This window comes from Hypanus sabinus, chromosome 9 (genome assembly GCF_030144855.1).
Source record: "Hypanus sabinus isolate sHypSab1 chromosome 9, sHypSab1.hap1, whole genome shotgun sequence".
NCBI classification, from domain to species: domain Eukaryota; kingdom Metazoa; phylum Chordata; class Chondrichthyes; order Myliobatiformes; family Dasyatidae; genus Hypanus; species Hypanus sabinus.
Window position 1 is genome coordinate 21,865,691 of NC_082714.1, and position 25,664 is coordinate 21,891,354.

At 37.1% G+C, this 25,664-nt stretch overlaps 2 protein-coding genes across 6 annotated transcripts in view; one reads left to right on the plus strand and one right to left on the minus strand.

The window, feature by feature from the left end:
- LOC132399156 (ubinuclein-1-like) overlaps positions 1 to 24,193 on the minus strand; it is a 61,240-nt gene extending 37,047 nt beyond the window's left edge. Inside the window, exons 1-4 of one of the 4 annotated variants that reach the window (XM_059979217.1) lie at positions 23,753 to 24,193; positions 3,565 to 3,660; positions 1,444 to 1,539; positions 423 to 566 (exon numbers count right to left, since the gene is read on the minus strand). In XM_059979217.1, the coding sequence (XP_059835200.1) occupies positions 423 to 566; positions 1,444 to 1,539; positions 3,565 to 3,660; positions 23,753 to 23,974 (558 nt within the window). In that variant the 5' untranslated portion in view covers positions 23,975 to 24,193. Of the gene's footprint in view, positions 1 to 422; positions 567 to 1,443; positions 1,554 to 3,564; positions 3,662 to 23,752 lie in introns of those variants that run through there. The other 3 variants (XM_059979216.1, XM_059979215.1, XM_059979218.1) reach the window with 3 other exon arrangements.
- Positions 24,194 to 24,351: 158 nt separating this feature from the next.
- glyr1 (glyoxylate reductase 1 homolog (Arabidopsis)) overlaps positions 24,352 to 25,664 on the plus strand; it is a 50,668-nt gene continuing 49,355 nt past the window's right edge. For both annotated transcript variants that reach the window (XM_059979219.1, XM_059979220.1), the window contains exons 1-2: positions 24,352 to 24,448; positions 24,569 to 24,605. In XM_059979219.1, the coding sequence (XP_059835202.1) occupies positions 24,411 to 24,448; positions 24,569 to 24,605 (75 nt within the window). In that variant the 5' untranslated portion in view covers positions 24,352 to 24,410. The remainder of the gene's footprint in view (positions 24,449 to 24,568; positions 24,606 to 25,664) is intronic.

A 25,664-nucleotide genomic window follows, 5' to 3' on the forward strand; every position in this document is an offset into this window, starting at 1 on the left:
ATTCGATGGGCCAGATGGCCTAATTCTGCTCCAATGTCTTATGGTCTTATAATAGGCCGAATCAAAGATCTTCAGATTATTTTGCACTGAATCAGAAAAGGGAAAGAGAGAAACCAAGCAAGGTTTTTCAGATTATAAAGGGGTAGATTTTAAGTGAGATTTTATTTCCAAGAAAGTCAAAATCACTTCCCTATGTATTCTCAATTACTAATTTTCACAAAGGGTGTGAAAAAATGTTTATTTAAAGCCATTCATTTTATCTAAACAATAACAAGCTTGCGATGAGCCAAACACTTTTCTGTGTAAAGATTTATAGGCTTTGATAACCATACATCAACCTTTACTCTAAGATAAAATCTGAAGGTCTAATATAACAAATTAGCTGTGAAAAATATAACATTGTGTAATTGACTTTTGCTCACCTTTGGAGATTTTGTCTTTTTCTTGTCCTTTGCAAAGTCATCATCCCCATCCGATTCAGACGCTTGACGGAACTGCAAAGTTCCACTATTAATGTAAAAACCACCCAACTTAGTGGTCAAGGAGGCTGGAACAAGTTCATCGTACTAAAGCACCACAAAGAGAGATGACATTAGGTGGCCAGGCCATTCAATTCATATAGAGACTTTCCATCTGATTTTTAAAAAAATTCTCTTTTTGATTAAAGTATTTCAAATCACTAAACAAGTTTCAAACTGCTGAAGAGTTTGAGGAGGAAGATGGAGAAAAACATGAATTATGTACATTAATGATGGCAGTGTAGAAGCTGTTCAATTATTACAAGTGGCACTTGGTCTTTTGATTCAATCTTATCTGTAATTCAATAAGATCAAGATATAAGATCTTTTATATTAGCACCCATTCCCCGACTGAATCCCAAATCCTTTGATTCTCTTAATATCCAAAAAATCAACCTTTCTTCAATATATGCAAAAACAATGTCTTCTGGGTTCCACTTGAGCAAAGTGTTCCCAAGATTCACTCTCTCTGGTTCAAGAAATTTCTTCTTGTGGAAATGCTGAATGAGTAGTTGAGAAGCAAAGGTTGTAGCTCAAAAATTTAAAGATGAACAAAACCAACCGTGAGAACACAAGTGCTGTTTTTCAAAAGTTTTCACTCAACTTGGTGTTTGCTCTTATGTGGGTTTTATATTACTTAAAAAAATAATGAATATAGCAAAAAATTACAGAACAGAAGAACACAAAAATTCTGAAGGTGTTTTGCTGGGATACTGAATGACTATTCTAAGTTGCATAAGAACAGTGATGTTTGCTTCAAACATTGTGTATTTAAGCTAGAGTACTCCACTGAGTGCAAGCTACAAGTAAATAGTTGAAAGAAAAATTCCTTTGATTACTACTTTTTACATCCAAACAATAAACTGCTTTATTTACTTTGACTTGTTACTGTTGCTTACTGACGATATTAATTGCTTATACTTACAGCTTCTGAGTTATCTATAAATGGGTCAGTTTCATCATATCCATAACCCATGTCGATAAGATCTTGGATACGATCCTTCCTACGTTTTTTTGGGCCCTAAAAAGTAAAAACTATACATGAACAGACTTCATTAATTGTAATGGTGTTAATATTTTTTAAATCAATCAGATTTCACTCTCATTTCATGCAGTTAAGGAAAAACAACTTCTCATCACCGAATTCTGAATGTTGGAGTGCTGCAACCTGTTGATTTACAGACAATTGTACTTCTCAAAAAAAAAACCCACCCGAATCAGATTTGTTAAAGTTCAAATCACATTCCAGTCCTGGCAACTGGAGACAAAAGCTCTGATACTGTGAATAATGGGGTTGATATCCAGCCTAATAGACAAAACCCAAGTTCAAGTTAAGAGTGTGTGTTACAAGGATCCTAGTGCTATATAAAACAAATCATCACTTCAGTTGATATAAATTTATACCAGGATAGAAGAATGATCTTGTGGCTTGCTATTCAGATTGTGACAGCTTTCAATTAATGAAAATCTCCGAGTATTATGGCAATAATTAATAATAGCAAGCAGTAAGGTCCAGCAAGTTTAGAAATTAACAAGGAAGTGAAAAGTTCTGAAGTACAATCACAGTTAAAATATTTCTAAACTCATTTTTTTTTAAGTTGCTGTTTTGCTCATATCACTTATTTAGAGCCTATTTCTAACTGCTTGATAGCAATATCTGACAGAATAGCAATAGCACTTATGGTTGGATATTTCAAGAGAGATTAATGATCACTTTTAGACATACAATACAAAAAGTGTGTCACTGGAATTTGTCATTAGATTATCAACTTACATTTGTAAGCTTCAGTCTTTTTCATTGTTTATTGCCATGAATACAGTAAACTCGTATCACAATGTTCTCAAGTGCTGCTGCACCTCTGGAGCTTTTGGATTGTTTTCTCAATCAAAGTTCTATAAGTTTTTTTCTACTCTTTTACACTAGCAGCCAGAAAGACAAGCATTTATTATGTCCTATTTGCTTTGAGAAGGTGATGGCTTCCTAGATCATTTATGGATTAAGCTAACTAAATTGCAGGGTGTCTAGATCAGTAAAGGTCAACCTCGACAAGGATGCCATTATCCTCAATGGACATTCAATAGATTTTTTTGAATCTGAATTCTCCATTCGCCACAGATGGATTGAACACATTTCTAGGTCTCTAAATCATGACCCCACCAACATAACCATCATGTCATTACACTACAAAAAATTATCATAGAAGCAGGCTGGGCAACTGCACTTTTTTTTTTTAAAAATGGTACACAAGTTATGAAAAAGCAATCATGTGCTAAGTAGCAAGCTCTGTGTTGGAGGGTGGAAATCAACTTAAACGTTGGTAAACACACTAAATGCATGTCTATCATGCACATCTGAAAAACATGTATCAATTAAAAAAAAACAACCACAAATGAAACACAGTTTTTCATTCTATACCAAATGATAAAACCAATTTTATCAAGGGTAGCAGAGTGGCAGAGCTAGCTTCAGGTTCAATCCTGATTTCTAGTGCTGCCTGTGTGGAATTAGCTTGTCTTCCCTGTGACGCTGAGAGCTTCCACCAGGTGCCCCAACTTATTCCAACATCTCACAGACTTATGGTTAATTAGCCACTGTGAATTTCCCCTTCTGTAGGTGAGAGGCAGAATTCAGCATGGCTAGGTAGAAGAGGTGGGGAAGACTAGTTTGATGGGAAGAATAAAATGGGAGCAGTGTAGCATTAGATAAATGGGTTCTTGATCTTTGATGTGGACTCACTGGGGTGAAGGGGTCAATTTTTATGCTGAATGACAATCAGTCTAATTGCATCTCATGATTAATGAATTCAAATACATGGGAAGATTCAGAAAAACATTCTTGTTTTAGAAAACAACATGCCCTACATTTAAAACTTTTACAGAGCCCTACAGATTTAATTAAATTTGTACCTGATAATTCAGACCACAAATGATCAACCTTATTGTTTGATTTCTAGACACTTTACAAAATAAACGGGAATTACCTTTTGTACTAAAAAGCCATTTTGCCTTCTTGAAAACTTACTAAGAGAAATAAAGCTAAACTCACATATTTTTCTTCAAATTTCTTTGCCAAGGTCTCAATTTCTTCATCTTTCCTTTTGTCATCATTAAAAGGGGTACCATAATTGTTCAATCCATCGTTCTAAAATTTAAAAAAAACAAAATCATCACTACAAACAGACCATGGAAAGAAATTATGTGTGCTGCTTTACAGCAATGAAATTTCCCCCTCCCCCAAATTTATTCTTATGTTCTCCAGAACTTTAAAACGTTATTCACAATGATAATTATTTCTATACCTAATACTTTTCTGGAATCTGCCACCAGATGGCGCTTAAGGAAAACTTAATAGGTCGCCAAACCTAAACTCTGTCAAAAGTGACATTATGATAGTAACCTCCCTGTTTGCTGGAGAAATTGTGGAAATCAAAATGCAAATCATTGTCATATTTTTTGGGACTGCCTGTTATCAAAAACTATTGGAGGGGGATACACAATGCCCTACAAGACATCTTTAAATGTGAAATACCCTCAGAGAGTAAGACCGTATATTTTGGATATATACCTCAAGAATGGTTGAAAAGAGATAAATAATTAATGAATATACTGTTGGTGGCTGGTAAAAAGACTCTTACTAGGAAATGGTTATCACAGGAGAGCCCAACTTTAAATACATGGACGGAAATTACAATGGACATTTACAAAATGGAGAAGATAACAGCATCTGTTAACCATAAGCTGGAACAATTTGATTCATACTGGGAACAAAAGTTTAACTACATAATGCCTCATAGGCCTGATTTTATTCTCACAAATCAATGAATCTGTTGTAAAAAAGATCACTTCCTACTTGTACATAGTTCTTTCCTTTTGCTTGTTTTTTCTTTCCACTCTTTTCTATAAGTGTATACCTCAGATATATACTTTGTGCAGATTTGTGATATATATGATTATATGATATATATGTACAATGTCTGAAATACATCTTATGGAAATGTTTGTTTGATGATGAACTTCACTAAAAAAATAAATTACAAAAGTGACAAGAAACAAGGACACTCATTCACAGAATATGACCAGGACTGCCTAGTACATCACTTTGCTTCATGTATAGACAAGTGCAGGTCTGGAGATGTTTTATATTTCAAAGAATGCGTAGTTTATAAAAGGTGAGGTTAATTGGAATTACCGCATTGTTTATGCCTAGCAGTATTTGGCTTGCAACACCAAGATGTCAGAACTAGCAGAAAAGAACTGCAAAGCATTTGTTGGCTCTTCTCAGCACAAAAACATTGTAAACAGATCACTAATTGATCAATTTACATTTGTTAGTTCATATTTTTCATCAACCTTTTTTCTACTTCATTCAAGCTTAGAATAAAACTCCAATCATAGAAACATAGAAAACCTACAACACAATGCAGGCCCTTTGGCCCACAAAGCTGTGCTGAACATCTCCTTATTGTAGAACTACCTAGGCTTACATTCTATTTTTAACTCTCTATTTTTCTAAGCTCCATATATCCATCAAGGAGTCTCTTAAAAGACCCTATCGTTTCTGCCTCCAACAGCCCATTCCATGCACTCACGTCTCTCTGCATAAAAACTTATCCCTGACATCTTCTCTGTATCTACTTCCAAGCACCTTAAAACCATGCCCTCTTGTGCTAGCTATTTCAGCCCTGGGGAAAAGCCTCTGACTATCCACATGGTCAATGCTTCTCATTATCTTGTACACCTCTATCAGATCATCTCTCATCCTTTGTCGCACCAAGGAGAAAAGGCTGAGTTCACTCAACCCATTCTCATAAGGCATGCTCCCCAATTCAGGCAACATCCTTGTAAGTCTCCTCTGTACCCTTTCTATAGTTTCCACACCCTTCCTGTAGTGAGGCAACCAGAACTGAGCACAGTACTCCAAGTGGGGTCTAACCAGGGTCCTATAATAGCTGCAACACTACCTCTCAGCTCTTAAACTCAATCCCACGATTGATGAAGACCAATGCACCGTATGCCTTCTTAACCACAGAGTCAATCTGCGTAGCAGCTTTTGTGTGTCCTATGGACTCTGACCCCAAGATCCCTCTGATCCTCCACACTGCCAAGAATCTTGACATGAATATTATCAATCAAACTAAGAACAACAGGGTTATGCTTGGCAGCAGATTATACAACATAAAAGTCAAATACTGCTAACAGCAAGATTCACCAAATTTTGCACCTTTATGAATTACCATTCAGCAGTAAAAACTAACAATGATTGTTATTTTCAATCAGCCTGCCAAACTTCATGATATTGAAAATAATTTTGAGCTGATTACCACAATGCGTAACCACATTCAATTCAATTTTCTGAATATTTACAAGTAAGCAGAGGCTTTAAAAGAGGCTTCAGAATATAAACTATAGAGCAAACAGCTGTTTAAAACAGAGTATATTCATAAAGAGCAATTTTTATATAAAAAGAGTAAAGCATTTGCTATCATACAATCTTTCTTCTGAAGTACCTTCTTAGAACTAATCTGATTTCCACTCCCTCACGCAGCTAAAAGAGGTGGTTCCAATGAGGAGAAATTAAAATACCCATTTGTATTCTCAATGTAAAAACTTTCTTTTAATCTATGGTAAAAATTGAGAAGGGATAAAAGAGAACAAAGACTTTTAAGCCTTCTATTTAAATTTAAATCCACTTTTATCTACCTTGATCTCTGAAACTGCATGGGTAAAATTCAGATTAAATATTTTTCTTAAAAATACAGGTGCCCCCTGTTTTTCGAACATTCGCTTTACGTCAACACTGTTATGAAAGACCTACATTAGTTACCTGTTTTCGCTAACAGAAGGTGTTTTCACTGTTATGAAAAAAGGCAGTGTGTGAAAAAAGGCAGCGCGCGCAGAGCAGACTAGCTCCTCCCTCGGAACTGCATTCTAGCCGGCATTACTTAAACAATGTCTGTGAGCATCTGTGCTTTATGTCCATTTATTTTGTGCATCCGTTAGCAAGGTGAGTTCTAAGGTAACGAAAAAGCCTAAAAGATCGCGTAAGGGTATTACACTTAGCGTAAAACTAGACATAATAAAGCGTTTCAATCGTGGTGAACGAAGTAAGGATATAGTGAGTTTGGCTAAGGGTTTGTGGAAGTTGACGGAGATGATGTTGAAGAGGTTTTGGCATCCCATGACCAAGAACTGAGAGATGAAGAGCTGATGAAGAGGAAAGGATAACAATTGAAGCCGAACGCAGTAGTGGATGGCCCAAAAGTGAAGAACGTGAAGCAATTGCGTGAGATTTTTGCTGCGATTGACACCGCTGCAATGATTGCAGAAAAGTATAACTTTAATTTTGAAAGGGTACGTTAGGTTTAGGGCAGGTTTTCAGGATGGTTTGAGTGCTTACAAAGAACTGTATGATAGAAAAATGAAGTTAAACAGTCAAGCACACTGTCGTTTTTCAAGCCTTCCACATCAGCCACAGCAGACGACGAAACTCGACCTTCAACATTGAGGCAGGCAGACATAGAAGGTGACCTGCCTACCCTGATGGAAACCGACGACGATGAGATGACACCCCAGTGTCCCACCACCCCAGCCTCCGAGGACTCAGCTTAACACACCATCATCAGTGTCCTTACTGTCTTCCCGATTCCAGTAAGTGAAACTACACTGGACGTACATTATTTCTACTTTATATAGGCTGTGTATTTTTATGTGTTATTTGGTCGCTTCATAGCTTAAAAGTTACTGGAAAAAGTGCTTCTGCCGGGAGTGCTTGCGCCGTGCGCTTCTGCCACAAGTGCTGCCGAGAGCGCTTGTGTGAGATTTTCGCTGTGGTGGACAGTGCCGCAATAATTGTAGAAAACTATTCTTACATTATATAGGCTGTGTATTTATCAGATCATTCCTACTTTTACTATATGTTACTGTTATTTTAGGTTTTGTGTGTTATTGGCATGATTTGGTAGGTTATTTTTTGAGTCTGCGAACGCTCACAAATTTTTCCCATATAAATAAATGGTAATCGCTTCTTCACTTTATGACATTCTGGCTTACAAACCATTTCATAGGAACGCTCTACATTCGAATTGCGGGGGAAACCTGTAACAAGATAGTTACCTTCAAAAACCAACAATTTCCCAAAATATTTATGCCCGTTAAAGATCAATGTCTCACCCTTCACCTATTCATTAACAATTGAGTAAAATAAATAACAAAACAATACACAAGAATGGATCTTGGCTATTTAGACACCTCTCCCCGTAACTCTTGATTAAAAACTTGAAACATTGAAGCATTCAGTCTTCACAGCTTTCTGGGCAAGAGATTTCAAAGATTCAAACTTTTTCAAGGAAGAAATACTTTTCATCTCATAATTAAATCTGACAGTCTCACTCAACATTCAGAATCTTGTGTTTTAGCAAGGTCCTCCTTAATGCTACTAAATTCTAAAGAATAGAGATTCAAACTGTTACATTCCCTCCAGATAAAGGATCACCCTAGTGAACCTTCTTCTGAACTGATCACAATGAACAGTATTTCCCTCTTTTACAAAAAGAGAAAATGTTAATGCCGTATTGCAGATACAGTCTCACTGGTGTCTCCTGTGGTTGTAGAAAAACGTCCCATGCTTACTGTATATACTCCAACCCATTTGGAATGTGCCAAAATTCAATTAGCTCTCCTAATTATCCATTGTGAATACAATGTGTTCAAATTCATCCAAAATCACTGCTCGACTATTTTTGGATTTTACCTCAGGAAGCGTAGAAACTGTTGTGCGCACATGATAGTTCTTCACTTCCAGGGAAACACGATTACACAAACTGGGAATATGTGGAAAATGTCTTAAAGACTTATTAACATCAGACATTCCATTGAGTGCTAAAAGGGGTTAGTGACTCAATATTGATCTTCATATGTAAGAATGGACTTTTGATCATAATTTGCGTTATCAGAAGGACTCAATGGGTGTCCTTTAAGATTGTCATGGTCTGAGGAGGTAATGAGGATAAACCCACTACCTACTATATGCTCCCAATTGTGGAATAGTTTCTACTGGCAGAAGAGGCAAAAGTGGGTGACTATTGTCTTAAAACCAGCCACTTTTGGCAGCTGGGGCTTGTCAGCCATGGTTGACAAATGAAAGAAAACTCTGATCTAAAACCTCCGCTGCCTTGCAGCTATACCCACTCATAGGGAAGGGTTTGGAAGCAAACCCTAAGGGAAAATACAGAGCTGGAGTCCCTAAGGCACTGGCGCCAAGCTGCATCAGTCTTTGCCTTTCCTTTGGATTCAGCAGTTCTATGGAGAGGGGGAGCTTGCTGCATGGGTAACAGTTTGCTCTTCATTTCATACTGCCTTAGCTTGTGCATCATGTAGACAGCTAGGATGCAACATTCATGGTCAACCCTGATCAAGGGAGGGCCTCATAATGGCTGTTCATTGGGATCAACAGGCTTTAATTACAGTTCCATCTCATGAACAGACTCCATTTCAGTCCTAAACGTCTTAAATCTTTCTGTCAGATTACTTAAATAATTGTATAGTTACAATACTTCTAAAATACACAAAATAAATCAAATAGAAGGGGAAAACAGTGTTCTTTATGTTATGGTATTTATTCCAGTATTAGAACTATGCTAAACTTAAATCCACAAAGGGTTCAAGTAATAGACCAAGCCTCTCAGGCTTCCTATTATAAAATGCAAAACCTATAGTTTATAAAATAATATAACAACACTGTCTTTACTTTCTGGTTGTTAAAACAAAATAATCTGAGATAATAATACAAAATGGCAAATTTTGATTACAAAGACCAATAGAACTTCTTGCAACTTCATAGAGTATAAGCCTTCAACAGGGATGGTGACTTAAACTTTGACGGAAATGAAACACCATTTTCTACTCTTCATAATTATCCTCTTGCACACTTATGTTCTAAATCACACATAACTTTAGTGTTAATTATGTGTACCAAACACCCAACAAATCACAACCAAACAGTATCAAAAGAAAACTAGTTACTACTTCCGCCTTGTCTGACTTTGGACAGGCTGGTAAAATGACAGCTGTTGAAATCCACAGGAAGTCTCAATAATCTTGCATATACCTATGATTTATTCATTTGATCTCTTCTAAGACACTGGATAAACATTGACCTTAACCTTTAAACTTTGCAAAATACAGTTAGCACAGAAAAATGTTGGCAGGCACTTCAGAGAAATTTAAAGCATAGATGGCTGCAAACAGAGAACATAAGGAGAAGGTCCAGGAAATGCGAAAGAGTTTAGAAGAGAATGCCACAACAAGGTTAACAACCAAATATGGTGGAAACGCAGAAGATCTAAGTTTGAATAATAAAAGGCTGATAAAAGTTAAAGAAGAATAAAAAAGGCTGCCATGAAACTACGTAGATCAGAAATGCGAACAGATGCCAATGCAGGATTTTAAGAAGCATAATGGGCAAAAAAACCTGTAAATGTACAAGTGCAATGCTCAAGATTTAAAGTTACAAAAGAAGTTTGTGTACCCTTTGCTTTTCTGCATTAATTACTCATAAAATGTGGTCTGATCATCTAAATCACAATAACAGAAACACAATCTGCCTAAACTAAAACACAAACAATTGTACTTCTTGTCAATGCTGAGTACCCCATTTAAACGATCACAGTATAGGTTCAAATAGGTATGCAAATCTCTGGGATAATGCCTTCTACAAAATCTATTTGGAGTTAGGTGCTGCAATCAATGAGATGAGATTGGAGGTGTGGGTTGTAGAGGTGTTCTGCCCAATAAAAAAAAAACAAAGTCAGTTTACTGACAGTGCCTGCTCTTCTCAAGAAAGATCTGTTTATGTGAACTATGCCTCGATCAAAACAACTTTCAGAGGACCTTAGAATTGTAGAGATGCATGAAGCTAGAAAAGGCTAAAAAAGCATTTCTAAACACCTGTGTGCTCATCAGTCCACAGCAAGAGAAATTGTCTACAAATGGAGGAAATTCAGTACTGTTACTACTCTCCCTAGGAGAGGGCATCCTGCAAAGATCACACCAAGAGCACATTGTGCAATGCTGAAGGAAGTGAAGAAGAACCCAAGGGTAACAGCAAACCACCTACAGAAATCTCTAGAAACTGCTGAAGTCTCTGTTCATGAATAAACTATAAGTAAAACACTGAACAAGAATGGTGCTCATTAAAGGACACCACAGAGGAAACCACTGCTCTCCAAAAAAATACATTGCTGCTCATCAAGTTTGCAAAAGACTACCTGGATGTTCCACAATGCTTTTGGGACAATGTTCTGTGGCCAGCTGAGACTTTATGTCTTAAGTGCACACTGCTATGTTTAGAGGAAAAGGAACACTGCACACCAACACCAAAACCTCATCCCAACTGTGAAGCATGGTGGAAGGAGCATCATTGTTTGGGACTGCTTCACTGTCTCAAGGCCTGGACAGCTTGCAATCATTGAGGGAACAATGAATTCAAAATTGTAACAAGACATTTTACAGGAGAGTATCAGGGTAGCGATCCATCACCTGAAGTCTAATAGGAGTTGGATAATGCAACAAGACAATGGTCTAAAACACAAAAGCAAATCAACAACAGAATGGTTTAAAAAGAAAATCAGTGTTTTGGAATGGCCAAATCTGAGACTAGATCTTAACCCAATTGAGATGTTGTGGCATAACCTGTGGAGGGCTGTATCCCAGAAATACTGATGAACTGAAACAGTTTTGTATGGAGGAATGGTCTAAAATTCCTCCTCACTGTTGTGTCTCTGATCGGCAGCTACAGGAAAAATTTGGTGCAGGTTATTGCTGCTAAAGTAGTTCTATCAGTTATTAAATTCAAGGGTTCGCATTCTTTTTCCAGCCTGGACTGTGAATGATTAAACAATGTGTTCAATAAAAACATGAAAAGTTCAATTGTTTGTGTTATTAGTTTAGGCAGATCGTGTATGACTACTATCGTGACTTAAATAAAGACTGGACTATATTTTGAGTAATTAATGCAGAAAACCAGGTAAATGCAAAGGGTTCACAAACTGTTTTTCTAGCAACTGTAAATACTGTGTAGTGTCAGGAGCAGGGAGAAGAGCATTCTAATATCAGAACCCAAGGGGATGCAAAAGCAAGACTGTCTTTTCAATGGCAGATGGGAAGGAGAATTGCAATTGTATACCCATGAACAAGCTCAGCAAGATCAGCTAGATAAAATATGCAAGATTAATTTATTACTAATTAAATAGAGATTTAAGGAACAACTCAATACTGTTTCAAAACAATTTTAAAAATAAGTACTCAGGATCCATGTAGAATGCTTGTTATTATAACAGGCTCACTAAATTTCATTTTGAATATCAATCATCAGTCTTATAATGGATTTACAGGCCATTAAATTTTATAACACATTCTTCATATTTGTGAAAAGTGCTATTTATAGCTTACATCATTTTTAGGGTCAGTTAGAAGTCTAAGCATTAAGATCGTTAACATTGTTGATGAACGCAAGTACTGTCATCTACTCAATTTGGTTTAACTTTGATGGGAAATTATGCTGATTCAGGACTTGCAGCATAGATCATGTTATCTGGCTTTGAAAACTTTCCACACTGAAGTGTGGGCTATTATGGGATAGTGCAATGCAGATTTGGCTGTATAATCTAATGAATTATCACATAATCTTGTATCTTGAATGGATGTTCCATGGTCAATAAGCTTTTACCATTTTGCTTCCACAAAATTAAAATAATAAAATGCACTAATGAAATACAAGATAAGTGTATCGGTAAAGAGTAGAAGTAAAGGATAGTGCAGTTTAATATCATCTGGACTCTACCCCAGACATCTCTTGTGAAAGTTAAAACTACATGGAATTGTAATTCTACAATACCAATTATTTTTCTTGAAGCATTTTATACTAAATGCAATAAACCTTTGTGCATTTTATGGCATTAGAAATATAATTAGAGTAAAAATAAAATTATAACTGTAATCAATCAGAAAATAAGGCAAAAAGATCAGAGAGCTTAGAGGAGAGGAAAGATGACATACAGAGTGTTGTGAAAGTAGCGAGGGTGAGGGGAAAAAATGTACAGAAAGTGATTAACATATTACAATTCAACTTCAAGATTAATGTCATTCAACTGTATACATGTATACTGCCAAATGGAACAACGGAATATGTTCTTGTTCCTTTGGAGCAAGAAGCACAATGTAATATTACTACAAATAAACTAACAAACAATAAAATATAATCCAGAAGATTGACAGTTAGCATAGAACACATTTATGACACAAATTAGAAAGTAAAGAATACAACGCTACTAGTGCTTCATGAGACCTAGGTAGTGGTCAGTTTCACAGCCTGGAGAAAGAAACTGCTTCCCATCCTAACGGTCTTCATCTCAGCCCAATTCTGGAATCCTTCCATCTTTGTCTATTAAAATCAACAATTACAGGAGCGATACTAGAATGAACAGAAGATTGTCTGACTGACAGAAGGCAAAGAGTGGGAATAAAAGGGACCATTTCTGGTTGGCTACCAGTGACTAGGGATTAGTGGGTCCAATACTTTTCACATAATATGTTAATGGTCTGCATAACTGAATTGATGGCTTTGTGGTCAAATTTGCAGGTGATGCAAAGTTAGGTGGAGGGACAGGTAGCAAGATGAAACAAGAGTATGCAGATCAAATACGGTGCAAGGAAGTGAACAGCCATGTACTTCAGTAGATGAAATGAAGGTGTCAACTATTTTCTAAATGGGGAGCAAATTCAAAAATACAATGTACAAGGGGACTTGGGAGTCCTAGTGAAGGATTTCATAAAGGTTATCTTGCAGTTGAGTCAATAACAAAAGCAGCAAAATACAACATCAGCATTCATTTCATGAGGATTAGAATATTAAAGCAAGAGTGTAATGTTGAGGCTTTATTAGACATTGGTCAGAGCACATTTGGAGTATATTGGACTCCATAACTAAGAAAGGACATGCTGGTATTGGAGAGGGTTCAGAGTTTTAGGAGAATGATCACAGGAATGAAAGGGCTAATACATGCAGAGATAGCTCTGGGACTGTACTCACTGGTGATTAAAAGAATGAGGGGATTTCACTGAAATCTACCGAATACTGAAAGGCTTAGATAGCAAGGACATGCAGAGGATGTTTCCAACAGTGGGAGATTCTGGGATCAGAGAGCAGAGCCTTTAAACAACAAATGAGGAATTTCTTTAGATAGAGGGTGGTGAATTTGTGTATCACGTTGCCACAGACAACTATGGAGGCCAAGTCATTGGATATATTTAAGGCAGAGGTTGAAAAGTCCTTGATTAGTAAGGGCATCAAAGGTTATGGGGAAAAGGCAGGATAATGGGGTTAAGAGGGAGAATAGTTCAGCCATGATGAACTGGTGGAGCAGACACGATGAGCTTAATTCTGCTCCTATGTTTTATGATCACAATGGCACTGCTTCTCAAAATTACATAGCACTTTCATTAATTTTGTTGGAAATTTCCACCTAGCTGTGTTTCCCATTCTCCTCTTTTCCGAAAGCATTGTATTCTGCAGATTTCCCGGTGTTTCTCTTTTTCAATTACCCTCACCGACTAATCAACCTGCTGACTTCATCAACCGTTCATCTTTGTAACAACCCTCGTCTTATCAAATCACAAATATTCACTTTGCCTTAAAAAGAAACCCAACCCTAGATTCTCAGAAACTTATTACCCTTTAAATTAGTTAATGACTCTTTTACTTATTTAGGGATCAAAATCACAAAGAACCATAAAGATTTATTTGGATTTAATTTTTTACCCTTAATTGATCAGATTAAAGGTTTGTTTACTAAGTGGTCACCTTTGTCTCTATCTCTAATAGGTAGGATTAATGCTATTAAGATGGTTATTTTACCTAAGTTTTTATATATTTTTCAAGCGATACCAATTTTTATCCCGAAATCTTTTTTTACTAATGTTGACTCTAAAATTTCTTCATATATATGGCAGTATAAAAATCCCAGGTTAGGTAAAACATATTTACAGAAGACAAAAAAGGAAGGCGGGTTAGCATTACCTAATTTCAGATTTTACTATTGGGCAGTTAATATTAGATATTTGTTATGCTGGTTGAAAGATGGGGGTGGATCTTTTGGCCCTTGTTGGGTAAGTTTAGAAACTAAATCGGTATCAGCTTATGCTTTGGGTTCTATTTTAGGGACTTTTCTCCCTTTTGCTCTTTCTAAATTGCCGAAACGAATTGACAACCCGATAGTTAAACATACATTGCGTATATGGTTTCAATTTCGGAGATTTTTTGGGTTGACTCAATTCGTTTTAAATAGTCCTATTGTATCTAATTGTTTTTTTCACCCTTCCATTATAGATCAAGCTTATTCAGCTTGGAAAACTAAGGGATTACTAAGATTTTCTGATTTATTTTTAGATAATTGTTTCATGTCTTTTGAACAATTATCCAACAGATATAACTTGCCGAGATTTCATTTTTTTAGATATTTACAGATTAGACATTTTTTAAGTTCTGTACTCTCTACGTTTCCAAATTTTGTGCCTTCAGATACCTTGGAGAGTTTATTTGAATTAGACCCTTTTCAAAAAGGGCTTATTTCAAAACTTTATAATATAATTATGAAGATACGTTCAGAGCCCCTTTATAAGACTAAACAGGATTGGGAAAGAGAGCTTAGTTTTAGTATTTCTAGTGAGAATTGGGATAGAATTCTTCAATTAGTTAATACATCATCGTTATGTGCCAAACATTCACTAATACAATTTAAGGTTGTACATAGGGCCCATATGTCCAAGGATAAATTAGCTCATTTTTACTCTTATACAAGTCCTATTTGTGATAGATGTCATTCTGAAATTGCGTCTTTAACTCACATGTTTGGGTCGTGTTCATTTTTGGAGAAATATTGGAAAGATATTTTTGATATTATTTCTGCGGTTTTGAATATTGATTTACAACCTCATCCTATTACCGCAATTTTTGGTTTACCAATGTTAGATTCACAGCATTTATCTTCTTCAGCCCGTCGAATGATTGCATTTCTAACTCTGATGGCTAGAAGATCTATATTGTTGAATTGGAAAGAAATTGATCCTCCCACTGTATTTAATTGGTTCTCTCAAACTATGTTATGTTTAAATTTAGAAAAAATTAGAAGTGGTACTTTTGAGACTTCTATTAAATTTGAAAAGTTATGGAGACCATTTATTCAACATTTTCATATGATGTAATATGACCCTGTGCCAAGTACATTTGATTTCCCAGCTTTTAGCTTATGTATTTTGAGAGGACCGGAAGTGACGGCATTGATGAATACTTATTTTTGTGAGATATTATAAACAGCCCACTTTTTTTTTCCTTCTCTTTTGTTTGTTTTTTTTTTCTTTTATATTACTTATTAGTTATAGTTATTAGATTAGATTAGTTAGTTTTGCATTATATAAATTTTTTTTTCCTTTCTTTTTTCTGTTTTTTTTATATTATACATTATGAAATATTTAGATTTACTATGTTCATACATATATCTTATGGCTTATGTCTTGGTAAACTCATTTATATTGTAACTATTACGTATGTTTTTTTTTCATATGTAATGGAATGTGTATGTTGGTAATTTCTTTATCAATATATCATCTGTATTCTGTCCATATTACTAATATTAATAAAAAGATTTAGAAAGAAAAGAAAGAAAGAAACTTAAAACCCAACTTGCTTTCTCTATATTCATTATTCAGATGAAAAGTCTTTTTAATTTTTCACTAATGCAACCTAACCTACTGAATCTTTATTGCATTTTCTATCTTACTTCAGATAAAACACAGAATGAACAGCATAGTAACAGGTCAGTTCTACATAATTGCTTTGATTTCTTCCCCTAACAGGCCTTTCAACCTGAATTGTAGTGCCAAAGTAATTTAAGCTAATTACACCTAATCCCTTCTGTTTGCACATGGTCCATATCCATCCATTCTCTGCATATACAAGTACCTATCTATAAATGTCTTAAATGCCTCTATTCCACCTGTCACTATCACCAACACCTCTGGCAGCACATTCTAAGTACCAAGCATGATCTATGCAGAAAGAATATGTCCTGCACATCTCTTCTGAGCATTCTCCCTCTCTAGTATTAGACATTTTAACCTTGTAAAAGGGCATTAGTACTCTTTAGCTCTCATAATTTAATGAACTTCCACCAGGTTCCCAATCAGTCTCTGCCAATCCAGAGAAAATGAGCATCAGTTTGCTCAATTTCTCCTTACAGTATATGCCCTTTAGTCCAACAGCATCCTGGTATACCATTTCTGAACCTTCTCTACAGCCTCCATATTCTTCCTATAATTGGAAGACCAGAACTGAATCTAGTTGCATCTTAACCAATGCTTTATAAAGCTGCAATCTAACTTCTGGACTACTGAACTTAATGCCTCCTCCACTAAAACCAAGCATGCTACACATCGACTTTACCACTTATCAACTTGTGGGACCAATTGCAGGGAGCTATGAACATGGATTACAAAATTCCTCAGTGCATCATTGCAAAAAAGGTCTTGTTATTAACTAGGTCCTTTCACTTTACATTTGACCTCCCAATATGCAACACCACTTACCCAGATTGAACTCCATCCGCAACTTGCAACTGCTCCATCTCTAGCTGTATCCTTTGACAACATTCAACACAATCTACAATGCCACTAATTTTTGAGTCATCTAAAAACTTACAAACCCACGCATACACATTTTCATCCAAGTCATTTACATGCATCACCAACAACAGAAGCCCCAGACTGGATCCCTGCTGAACACGAACACTTCCAACATCAACAATTTGTTGCATTTGTATTCACAGAATTAATAAGATCCAGCTACTTAAATGAGATATAAGCTAATATATATATAAAAACTAACTACTTCTGTGAACCGTCACACCAAATGGACACAACTGGTCTGGAACTAGTAGGTAATAAACAATGAGGAAAGAAGCAACTTTTAGATCATAAGACATATGACTGAAATCGGCTCCTTCGGACCATCAAACCTGCTCTACCAATCCATCATGGCTGATTTATTATCTCTCTCTCTCATTCTCATTCTCCTGTCTTCCCCTATAACCTTTGACACTGACTAATCATGAACCTATCAACTTTCACTTTAAATATACCCAACTGCTTGGCCTCCACAGCCACCTGGGACAATGAATTCCAGATTCACCAACCTGACGAAAGAAATACCCCCTCAACTGTTCTAAATGTATGCTCAAGCCAGAATAATATTGAGGAGCCCAAAATCAACAGATTCAATACTTAGCTCCAAATATTTAAGTCTGATTATTTTTCTACCTAATGCATTTTCAAAATTAGAACACATTCTGCAGAAAATAAGAGCCATTTATACAATTTCATTAATTTTACCTGCCAGCATTATTTCCACCTATACCGATAAAAATTAATAGCCAAGATAATGTAGTTAATGTTTTCTCCAAAATGTTTTTTCTTCTCAAGAACGCTACTATTTAATCAAAGTAAGATTCATCTTGGGAATTGCTCTCTAGGATCTCTTATTAAAATATGTTTATTACACAAATCTATTGTTCAGTAATTATCACAGTAGACCACCTGTAGAACCTACACTGATGACTGTGAATGCTAGTTAAGATCAAAATTGAAACAAGGTGGAAATTCAGTTCAAGTTTAAATGCGAAGTAGATTACATGAGACATATGCTTTCTGAAGAGAAAGAATGCACTGCACATCATCACTGACAAAGAGGGACGAATGCACCTAACTTTGAATTAGATTGCCACAGTACAAATGCTAAAATACAATTTGTGCAATGTGACATCATCACCTATCTATTCATGGAAATCCAAAACAGGAAAATCGGCTATAGTAACCGATCACCTAGCTGCCTCCTGGTGAATGGAAATTGAAAATTGTGCATGTGTGAGAGTCAAGAAAGCCAATTCAGCAGTCAGAAAAATGAAAGTTATTAATGCATTGATAATGTATTCATACACTTACAGGATTAATAGTTACTAAACATATCACGTCCCACAATATTTTGTTTAGTTTTGAATTTAGTTTGTTTTTACTCTTTTTCAAAGTCATAGAACACAATAGCACAGAAACAAGCCGTACAGTCCATCTAGTCCATGCTGAACTACAATTCTGCTGAGTCCCATCAACCTGCACCCAGGCTTAGCCAACCCTACCCCTTCCATCCATGTACCTATTCAAATTTCTCTTAAATGTTGAAATCGAGCCCGCATCCACCATTTCAGTTGGCAGCTAGTTCCAAGTTCTCACCACCGAGTGCACAAGTTCCCCTCATGGTCCCCTTAAACATTTCACCTTTCATCCTCAACACATGACCATTAGTTCTAATCTTAGCCAACCTCAGTGGAAAGAGCCTGTTTTCATTTACCCTATCTATATCCCGCTATTTTACTACCTCTGGTAAATCTCCCCTCATTCTCTTGTGCTCCAAGTAATAAAGTCCCATCCTATTCAACTTCCCTTATAAACTCAGGTCCTCAAATCCTCATTTCAAGGATGGGTCCCATATAGCTGTAGCATTACTTCTCGGCTCTTGAACTCAATCCCATGGTTGATGAAGGCCAATGCACCGTTTGCCTTCTTAACCACAGAGTCAACCTGTGCAGCAGCTTTGAGTGTCCTATGGACTCGGACCCCAAGATCTCTCTGATCCTCCACAATGCCAAGAATCTTACCATTAATACTATATTCTGCCATCATATTTGACCTACCAAAATGAACCATCTCACACTTATCTGGGTTGAACTCCATCTGCCACTTCTCAGCCTAGTTTCACATCCTATTGATGTCCCACTGTATCCTCTGACGGCCCTCCACACTATCCACAACACCCCCAACCTTTGTGTCATCAGCAAATTTACTAACCCATCCCTCCACTTCCTCATCCAGGGTGTTTATAAAAATCCCGAAGAGAAGGGGTCCCAGACAGATCCTTGAGGCACACCCCTGGTCACCGACCTCCAAGCAGAATATGACCCGTCTACAACCACTCTTTGCCATCTGTAGGCAAGCCAATTCTGGATCCACAAAGCAAGGTCCCCTTGGATCTCATGCCTCCTTGCATGGGGTAGCTTAACAAATCATTTGCTGAAATCCATATACACATCTACTGCTCTACCTTCAATGTGTTTAGTCACATCCTCAAAAAATTCAATCAGGCTCGTGAGGCACGATGTGCCTTTGAGAAAGTCGTGCTGACTATTCCTAATCATATTATGCCTCTCCAAACGTTCATAAATCCTGCCTCTCAGGAGCTTCTCCATCAACTTACCAACCACTGAAGTAAGACTCACTGGTCTATAATTTCCTGGGTCATCTCTATTCCCTTTCTTGAATAAGGGAACAACATCTGCAATCCTCCAATCCTCAAGAACTTTTCCTGTCCCCATTGATGATGCAAAGATCATTGCCAGAGACTCAGCAATCACCTCCCTCGCTTCCCACAGTAGCCTGGGGTACATCTCATCCGGTCCCAGAGACTTATCCAACTTGATGCTTTCCATAAGCTCCAGCACATCCTCTTTCTTAATGTCCTATATGTTCAAGCTTTTCAGTCCACTGTAAGTCATCCCTACAATCGCCAAGATCCTTTTCCATAATGAATACTTTGCTTCAGTATTCACTAAGTACCTCTGCTATCCTCCAGTTACATACACACTTTTCCACTGTCACACTTGATAGGTCCTATTTTTTCTCGTCTTATCCTCTTGCTCTTCACATACTTGTAGAATGCCTTGGGGTTTTCCTTAATCTTGCTCACCAAGGTCTTCTCATGGCCCCTTCTGGCTCACCCAATTTCATTCTTAAACTCCTTCCTGCTGGCTTTATAATCTTCTAGATCTCTATCATTTAGTTTTTTTGAACCTTTCGTAAGCTCTTTTCTCCTTGACTAGTTTTTCAACAGCCTTGGTACACCACTTCGTACAGCCTCTGTACCCTACCATCCTTTCCGTCTCATTGGAACATACCAATGCAGAACTCCACGCAAATACCCCTGAACATTTGCCACATTTCTCTGAGAACACCTATTCCCAATTTATGCTTCTAAGTTCCTGCCTGATAGCTTCATATTTCCCCTTACTCCAATTAAACACTTCCCTAACTTTTCTGTTCCTATCCCCCTCCAATGCTATGGTAAAGGAGATACAAAAAGGTAGATATCTTATTGATATCTTTCCTGTGGGTAAGTAGGCAACCAGAACTGCACACATTTAGGTCTCAACAATGTCTTATACAACAACATCCCAAATCCTGCACTCATTGCAACACATACAAAATGTTGGAAAAACTCAGGTCAGTCAACATTTATGGAAATGAATAAACAGTTGAAGTTTCAGGTTGAGACCCTTCATCAGGACCTGTACTAGGTACATTGATTTATGAAGGCCAACTTGACAAAAGCTTTCTTTATTTCTCTGTCTATCTGTGATGCCACTTTCAAAGAATTATTGATCCCCAGATCCATCTGTTCTACCACTCTCTGCATACTCCACCCCTCCTTCCAAAGTGAAACACCCTACACTTCTTTGCATTAAATTCCATTTTCTAAATGCAATTTTCAAATTAAAAGTCATAAAGTTGACCAGATTTTCTCCATTTGAATTGTGATACAATGTTGAATTTCTTTCTGAATAAACTCCTTATAAATTAAGATTTCAATGTGTCATTATTCTACAACAGCTGTAAAAAGAGTTTGCACCCCCCCCCCCCCCCCCCGCATGAACAACAGGAACTAAAAGAAAATTAGAACCAAGTTAAACATCGGTTTATGAAATTACAACTTTGTTTAACATAATTTCACAAGCAAATTACTTGATTGCTTTGCACTAAAGATAGGATTATCCTAAATTATTGCTTCATTGTTTTGCTCCTCACAGCATATTATCTGTACAATTAAAAAAAACATTCTATTTGAGCCAAATAAGATTGTTGGGCACTAAATTCATGCCAAACCATTGATGTGATACAGAACAAGTCCCAGGATGAAACATTTAATAAAGTTGAGCTCATGATCTCACTTCACTGCAAAGAAATCCAACTTGATTCCTTATTTCTGTCACTTCACTGGTACTTAAACCAAAAATACACATTTCGTCTGAAGGAAGCTCCTCACTTTCATTAAGATTATTACGAAGCACACTCAGATTGACAAAAGTTTTCAAAATAAGCCTCACAGCCAGTTTTGAACTAACATTCAATTCATCAATTTGAACACACAGATCCCAAATCAGGGTGCTGTTGCCTACCTCCCTATTTAAAATGTAACTTGCTGTTAGGAGCAGCCCTATGGCACTGCCTCTCAGCACTACAGATCTAGGTTCAATCCCAGCTTCAGGTACTATTTACATGAATTTGCATGTTCTCTCTTGATTCCCAAGGGTTTTGCTTAATTCCATCCCCTTCCCCCACCATATTCCAAGACAAATGGCATTCCAAAGCCAAAGAATGATGGAAGATTGAAACTTACAACTTTTTTTAATGGATTATAAGACTTGTATTAGGTGTGGTCTCCTTGTTGTTTAGAATGGAGGAGTGGGGGAAGTCACATCTCAGGTTGGGGTGAGATTTAGGACTGAGCTAAGAAGAATTTATTTCAGAGTACTGAGCCTGTGAAATCCTTCACCACAGAGGGCTTTAACAGCTAAGTTTCTGAATATTTTAGATTTATGCAAAAGGCATCACTGAGTTGTGAGAATATGGCATTGAAATGTCTGATTTAACCAATTGCAGTTAATGGCAGAATAGTCTTGATAAGCCATTTGGCCATTCTGTGCTTTTATTTTCTATGTTTTTTTATGTTTACATTTTAGGAAGTAAAAACAAAGTCAAGGAAATGCTCTGCTAGTTGTGTAGTATCTATGGAAAGAGAAACAATTAGTGCTTCACTCAGAAGACTGGGAAATACAAGAAGAAATCGGGATTATTGAAGTAATCCTGTTTACTGTGCATGGAGCAGTCTGGTTAATAGATTGTTGAGGACAGTTGGAGAAAGTAAAAAAATCAAAGGATGTGTGACAAAGATGAAGATTGAAGCTGTTGTCAAAATGGAACCAGAAGGAGAATTGTAGAAAGGATCACGCCAAAATTGCTTGTGGAGAGAGAACACAAGTTAATACTAAGCAAAACTGTTTAGCTGCACCACGAAAAAAATGCAAGAAATCTGAATTTGTTTAAACTGATAATGCAACATGCTCAAGCAGATGAGAAACCCATTTCTCAGTTTTGGTCCTTGGTTGAAGTGTGCCAAAGACAATTCAGAGTGAAGGTAAGATAGGGAACAAAAATAACACAGACCGTCAAGGAGTCTTTATAAAAAGTACGTTACAGTGCCAAGCACTAGTGACAAGAATGCAACTACCTGTCTGCTTAAATGATAACACCTAAAATATAAAATAATTTTTGTTAAAGCTAAATTTTTAAAAAGTTATAATTCAAAATACTTAGTAAATTTTCAAAGTACTGTACATATATACGTTAATCCGTTGCCACAACATTTAAGCCAAGGAAACCGTCAGAAAAATACAATGCCTTAAAAGTTTAAATGCCTTTTCCTCGATATATAGCCATTGTTGTCCGTTAATAATTTGAGTATCAGTGTAATCAGAAAAACAACTCCATAGCATCTTAAAAGCGTTGTGAACGATTGCAAAACGAAACTATTGTATGATGCTGGGTTAGTCGAAGACGAAGGAGGCGATAGATTATGTTTAAATTAACACCGTCAATACACAGGTTTGAAGTTATGTAATAACAGAGTGAGCGCTACAGATCGATCACCGATTGAAAGTTTATAGCTCAGAAATCCGACTTAACGGGGAGCTGAAACAGGACAACCAATGGACTATGATTTCCTATTTAGGTCGCACGCCTGCCATATCAGTGCGTACCATCTACTCTTCTAACTGAAAATATTGACAGCACAGGAAGATCACATTGCGGAAGATCACCGCAACTAAAAGCATAACTGGGCTAATTTTACGCATCGACCGGAAAGCTCATGGAAGTTTCCACTCCATTAAGTGATTGATTTATTAAAATACTTGATTTACTGCCTTCATAATAGGGGTCGGGAATGGGATGGCTCCTGGTTGAACCCAAGTCCTATACTTTTAAGCGCAACTCTGTTGGCTTGAATGCCAACCTTTGCTTACCTTTCGCACTCGCATTAACTCGGGGTAATAAAACTCGGGGCAACTCTTCTCGCTTGACTCAAAGAGAGCCAACGTGTGTCGTGACGTGATGGTGGATATTCCACCTTTTTTCACATTTCCCCCCTCTTCTTCCTCCTCCTCTTCGTCCTCTTCTTTCTTTTTCTTCAACAGAGGAGCCGAGACGGGAAGCGTAGTCAGAGAGACCCGCCGCGGTTCGGCCATGTTATTAGACCCACAAGCTTCTCCCTTCACGCTTTATCGCTATTTCCCGCCCGTCCCTTTCGTTCGCCTGCCGCCCACGGCACTGCTGGTGGCGACAAATGAACTCGAAACGATCACAATCTCCCTCAACGGTAACAAAAACAAACCCCACAAACTTCGGCCGCCGCCATCTTCCCGACCTGCGCGCCGCCGTGCGCGTGCGCGCCCGTCGACACCGGAGGGAATATTTTCAAAGGCTTCGGGGGTAATTATTTTCTCCAGGGGACCCGCATCATTCTACGACGGTTCAACCTGGGCCAACCCAAGCCTTGGCAGGTATTTGTAATGCCACTGAAAGTAAATTAGTCGGGATTAGCGTTGACCTTTAACCCCGAGTCCGGAGCACGTGGGAGGGTGGGGGCTGTCGCTTCCCGGCGGGCGATGGACTGTGAGTAAGATGGCGACAGCGAGTTTACGGGTAGGAGACTTGGTTTGGTGAGTGACGGCTATCTTCTCACTGTAGAGGGCGTTTATTAGAGCAGTGTCAAATGATTTTATTCTTCAGAAGTGTCACATTCTATTTTATACATGCTTTCTTCTGCTTTCCTTTTCTAGGGGGAAGCTGGGTAGATATCCGCCTTGGCCCGGAAAGGTGAGTCAGTAACACAAAGTGAAGAACGTTTGATATGTGTCTGGAAATTGAAACGCGAATAACGAGATCTTAGATTTCCAGATGAGGAGTGCTCAAATCGGGAAAGAAAAAATGGTTTTGTGTTAGGAACCAATGGGTGTACTGATTTGGATGAACCTTTTCACTGAATGAGGAAATCATTAAGCTACTACAGAAAATACTGGGAATAATAGGTCATGTAGTATGGAGATGATCTTTTATGAGAACGAAATCATTTTGTTGTTCAGTTGGTTCTACAACATAGACTTTAGGGAATATCAAACCTTATTTTTTCTTTGAAGAGATTTAATGTGCTTTCAGTGATTTTTTAAAAATGATTTGAACGCTTTGCTATTAGAATGTAATTGAAACGTAGATGTCATTTGAATATGGATGCACAAAAGTTGGTCTGCGCATTCCTTGGCTATGTTGGTTGCACAATATTGCTTTTTTGTCCCTTTTGTATTAACTATTTTATTAACTTCGTGTTCCTCGCTTTCAATGATTTTGGTTTTTTTTGTGCAAAAACAATCAAAATTATTTGAGCTCTGAAACTGATTGTTAATCTCAGCAACAAGAAGGGAATCAACTGAACCTTGAAGGTAATGGAGAAAAACTCGAAGCTATTGACTGAGCAAATTTTGACCTATTGCAACATTGACTGAAGCATATGTGATGTGGCTTCAAAAGGGAACATAAATGTTTAAACTAGGAATACATTGATGCAAGAAGTTCTAGAACATAATGTTTTGGCTTCTGATCTCTATTGGGTATCTTGGGGGCGTGTTTGTTCCTTTATTTGCTGTTAAAGGTTATCAGCTGGGATTTGGAATGAAGTAAAAAATTATGAATGCTTCTAAATGCTCAAAGTTAACAGTAAGGAATATGTAAATAGAACTACTTTTTGTTATTGTGCATGAAACCTGGTTACAACACAAATATTTGATCAGTGAAACCACAAATTTGTCCCAGATGATCTTATGACGGAAAGAAATGTTGCCTATATGAATTTTTTAATAATATACTACAACTGTGTCTTTT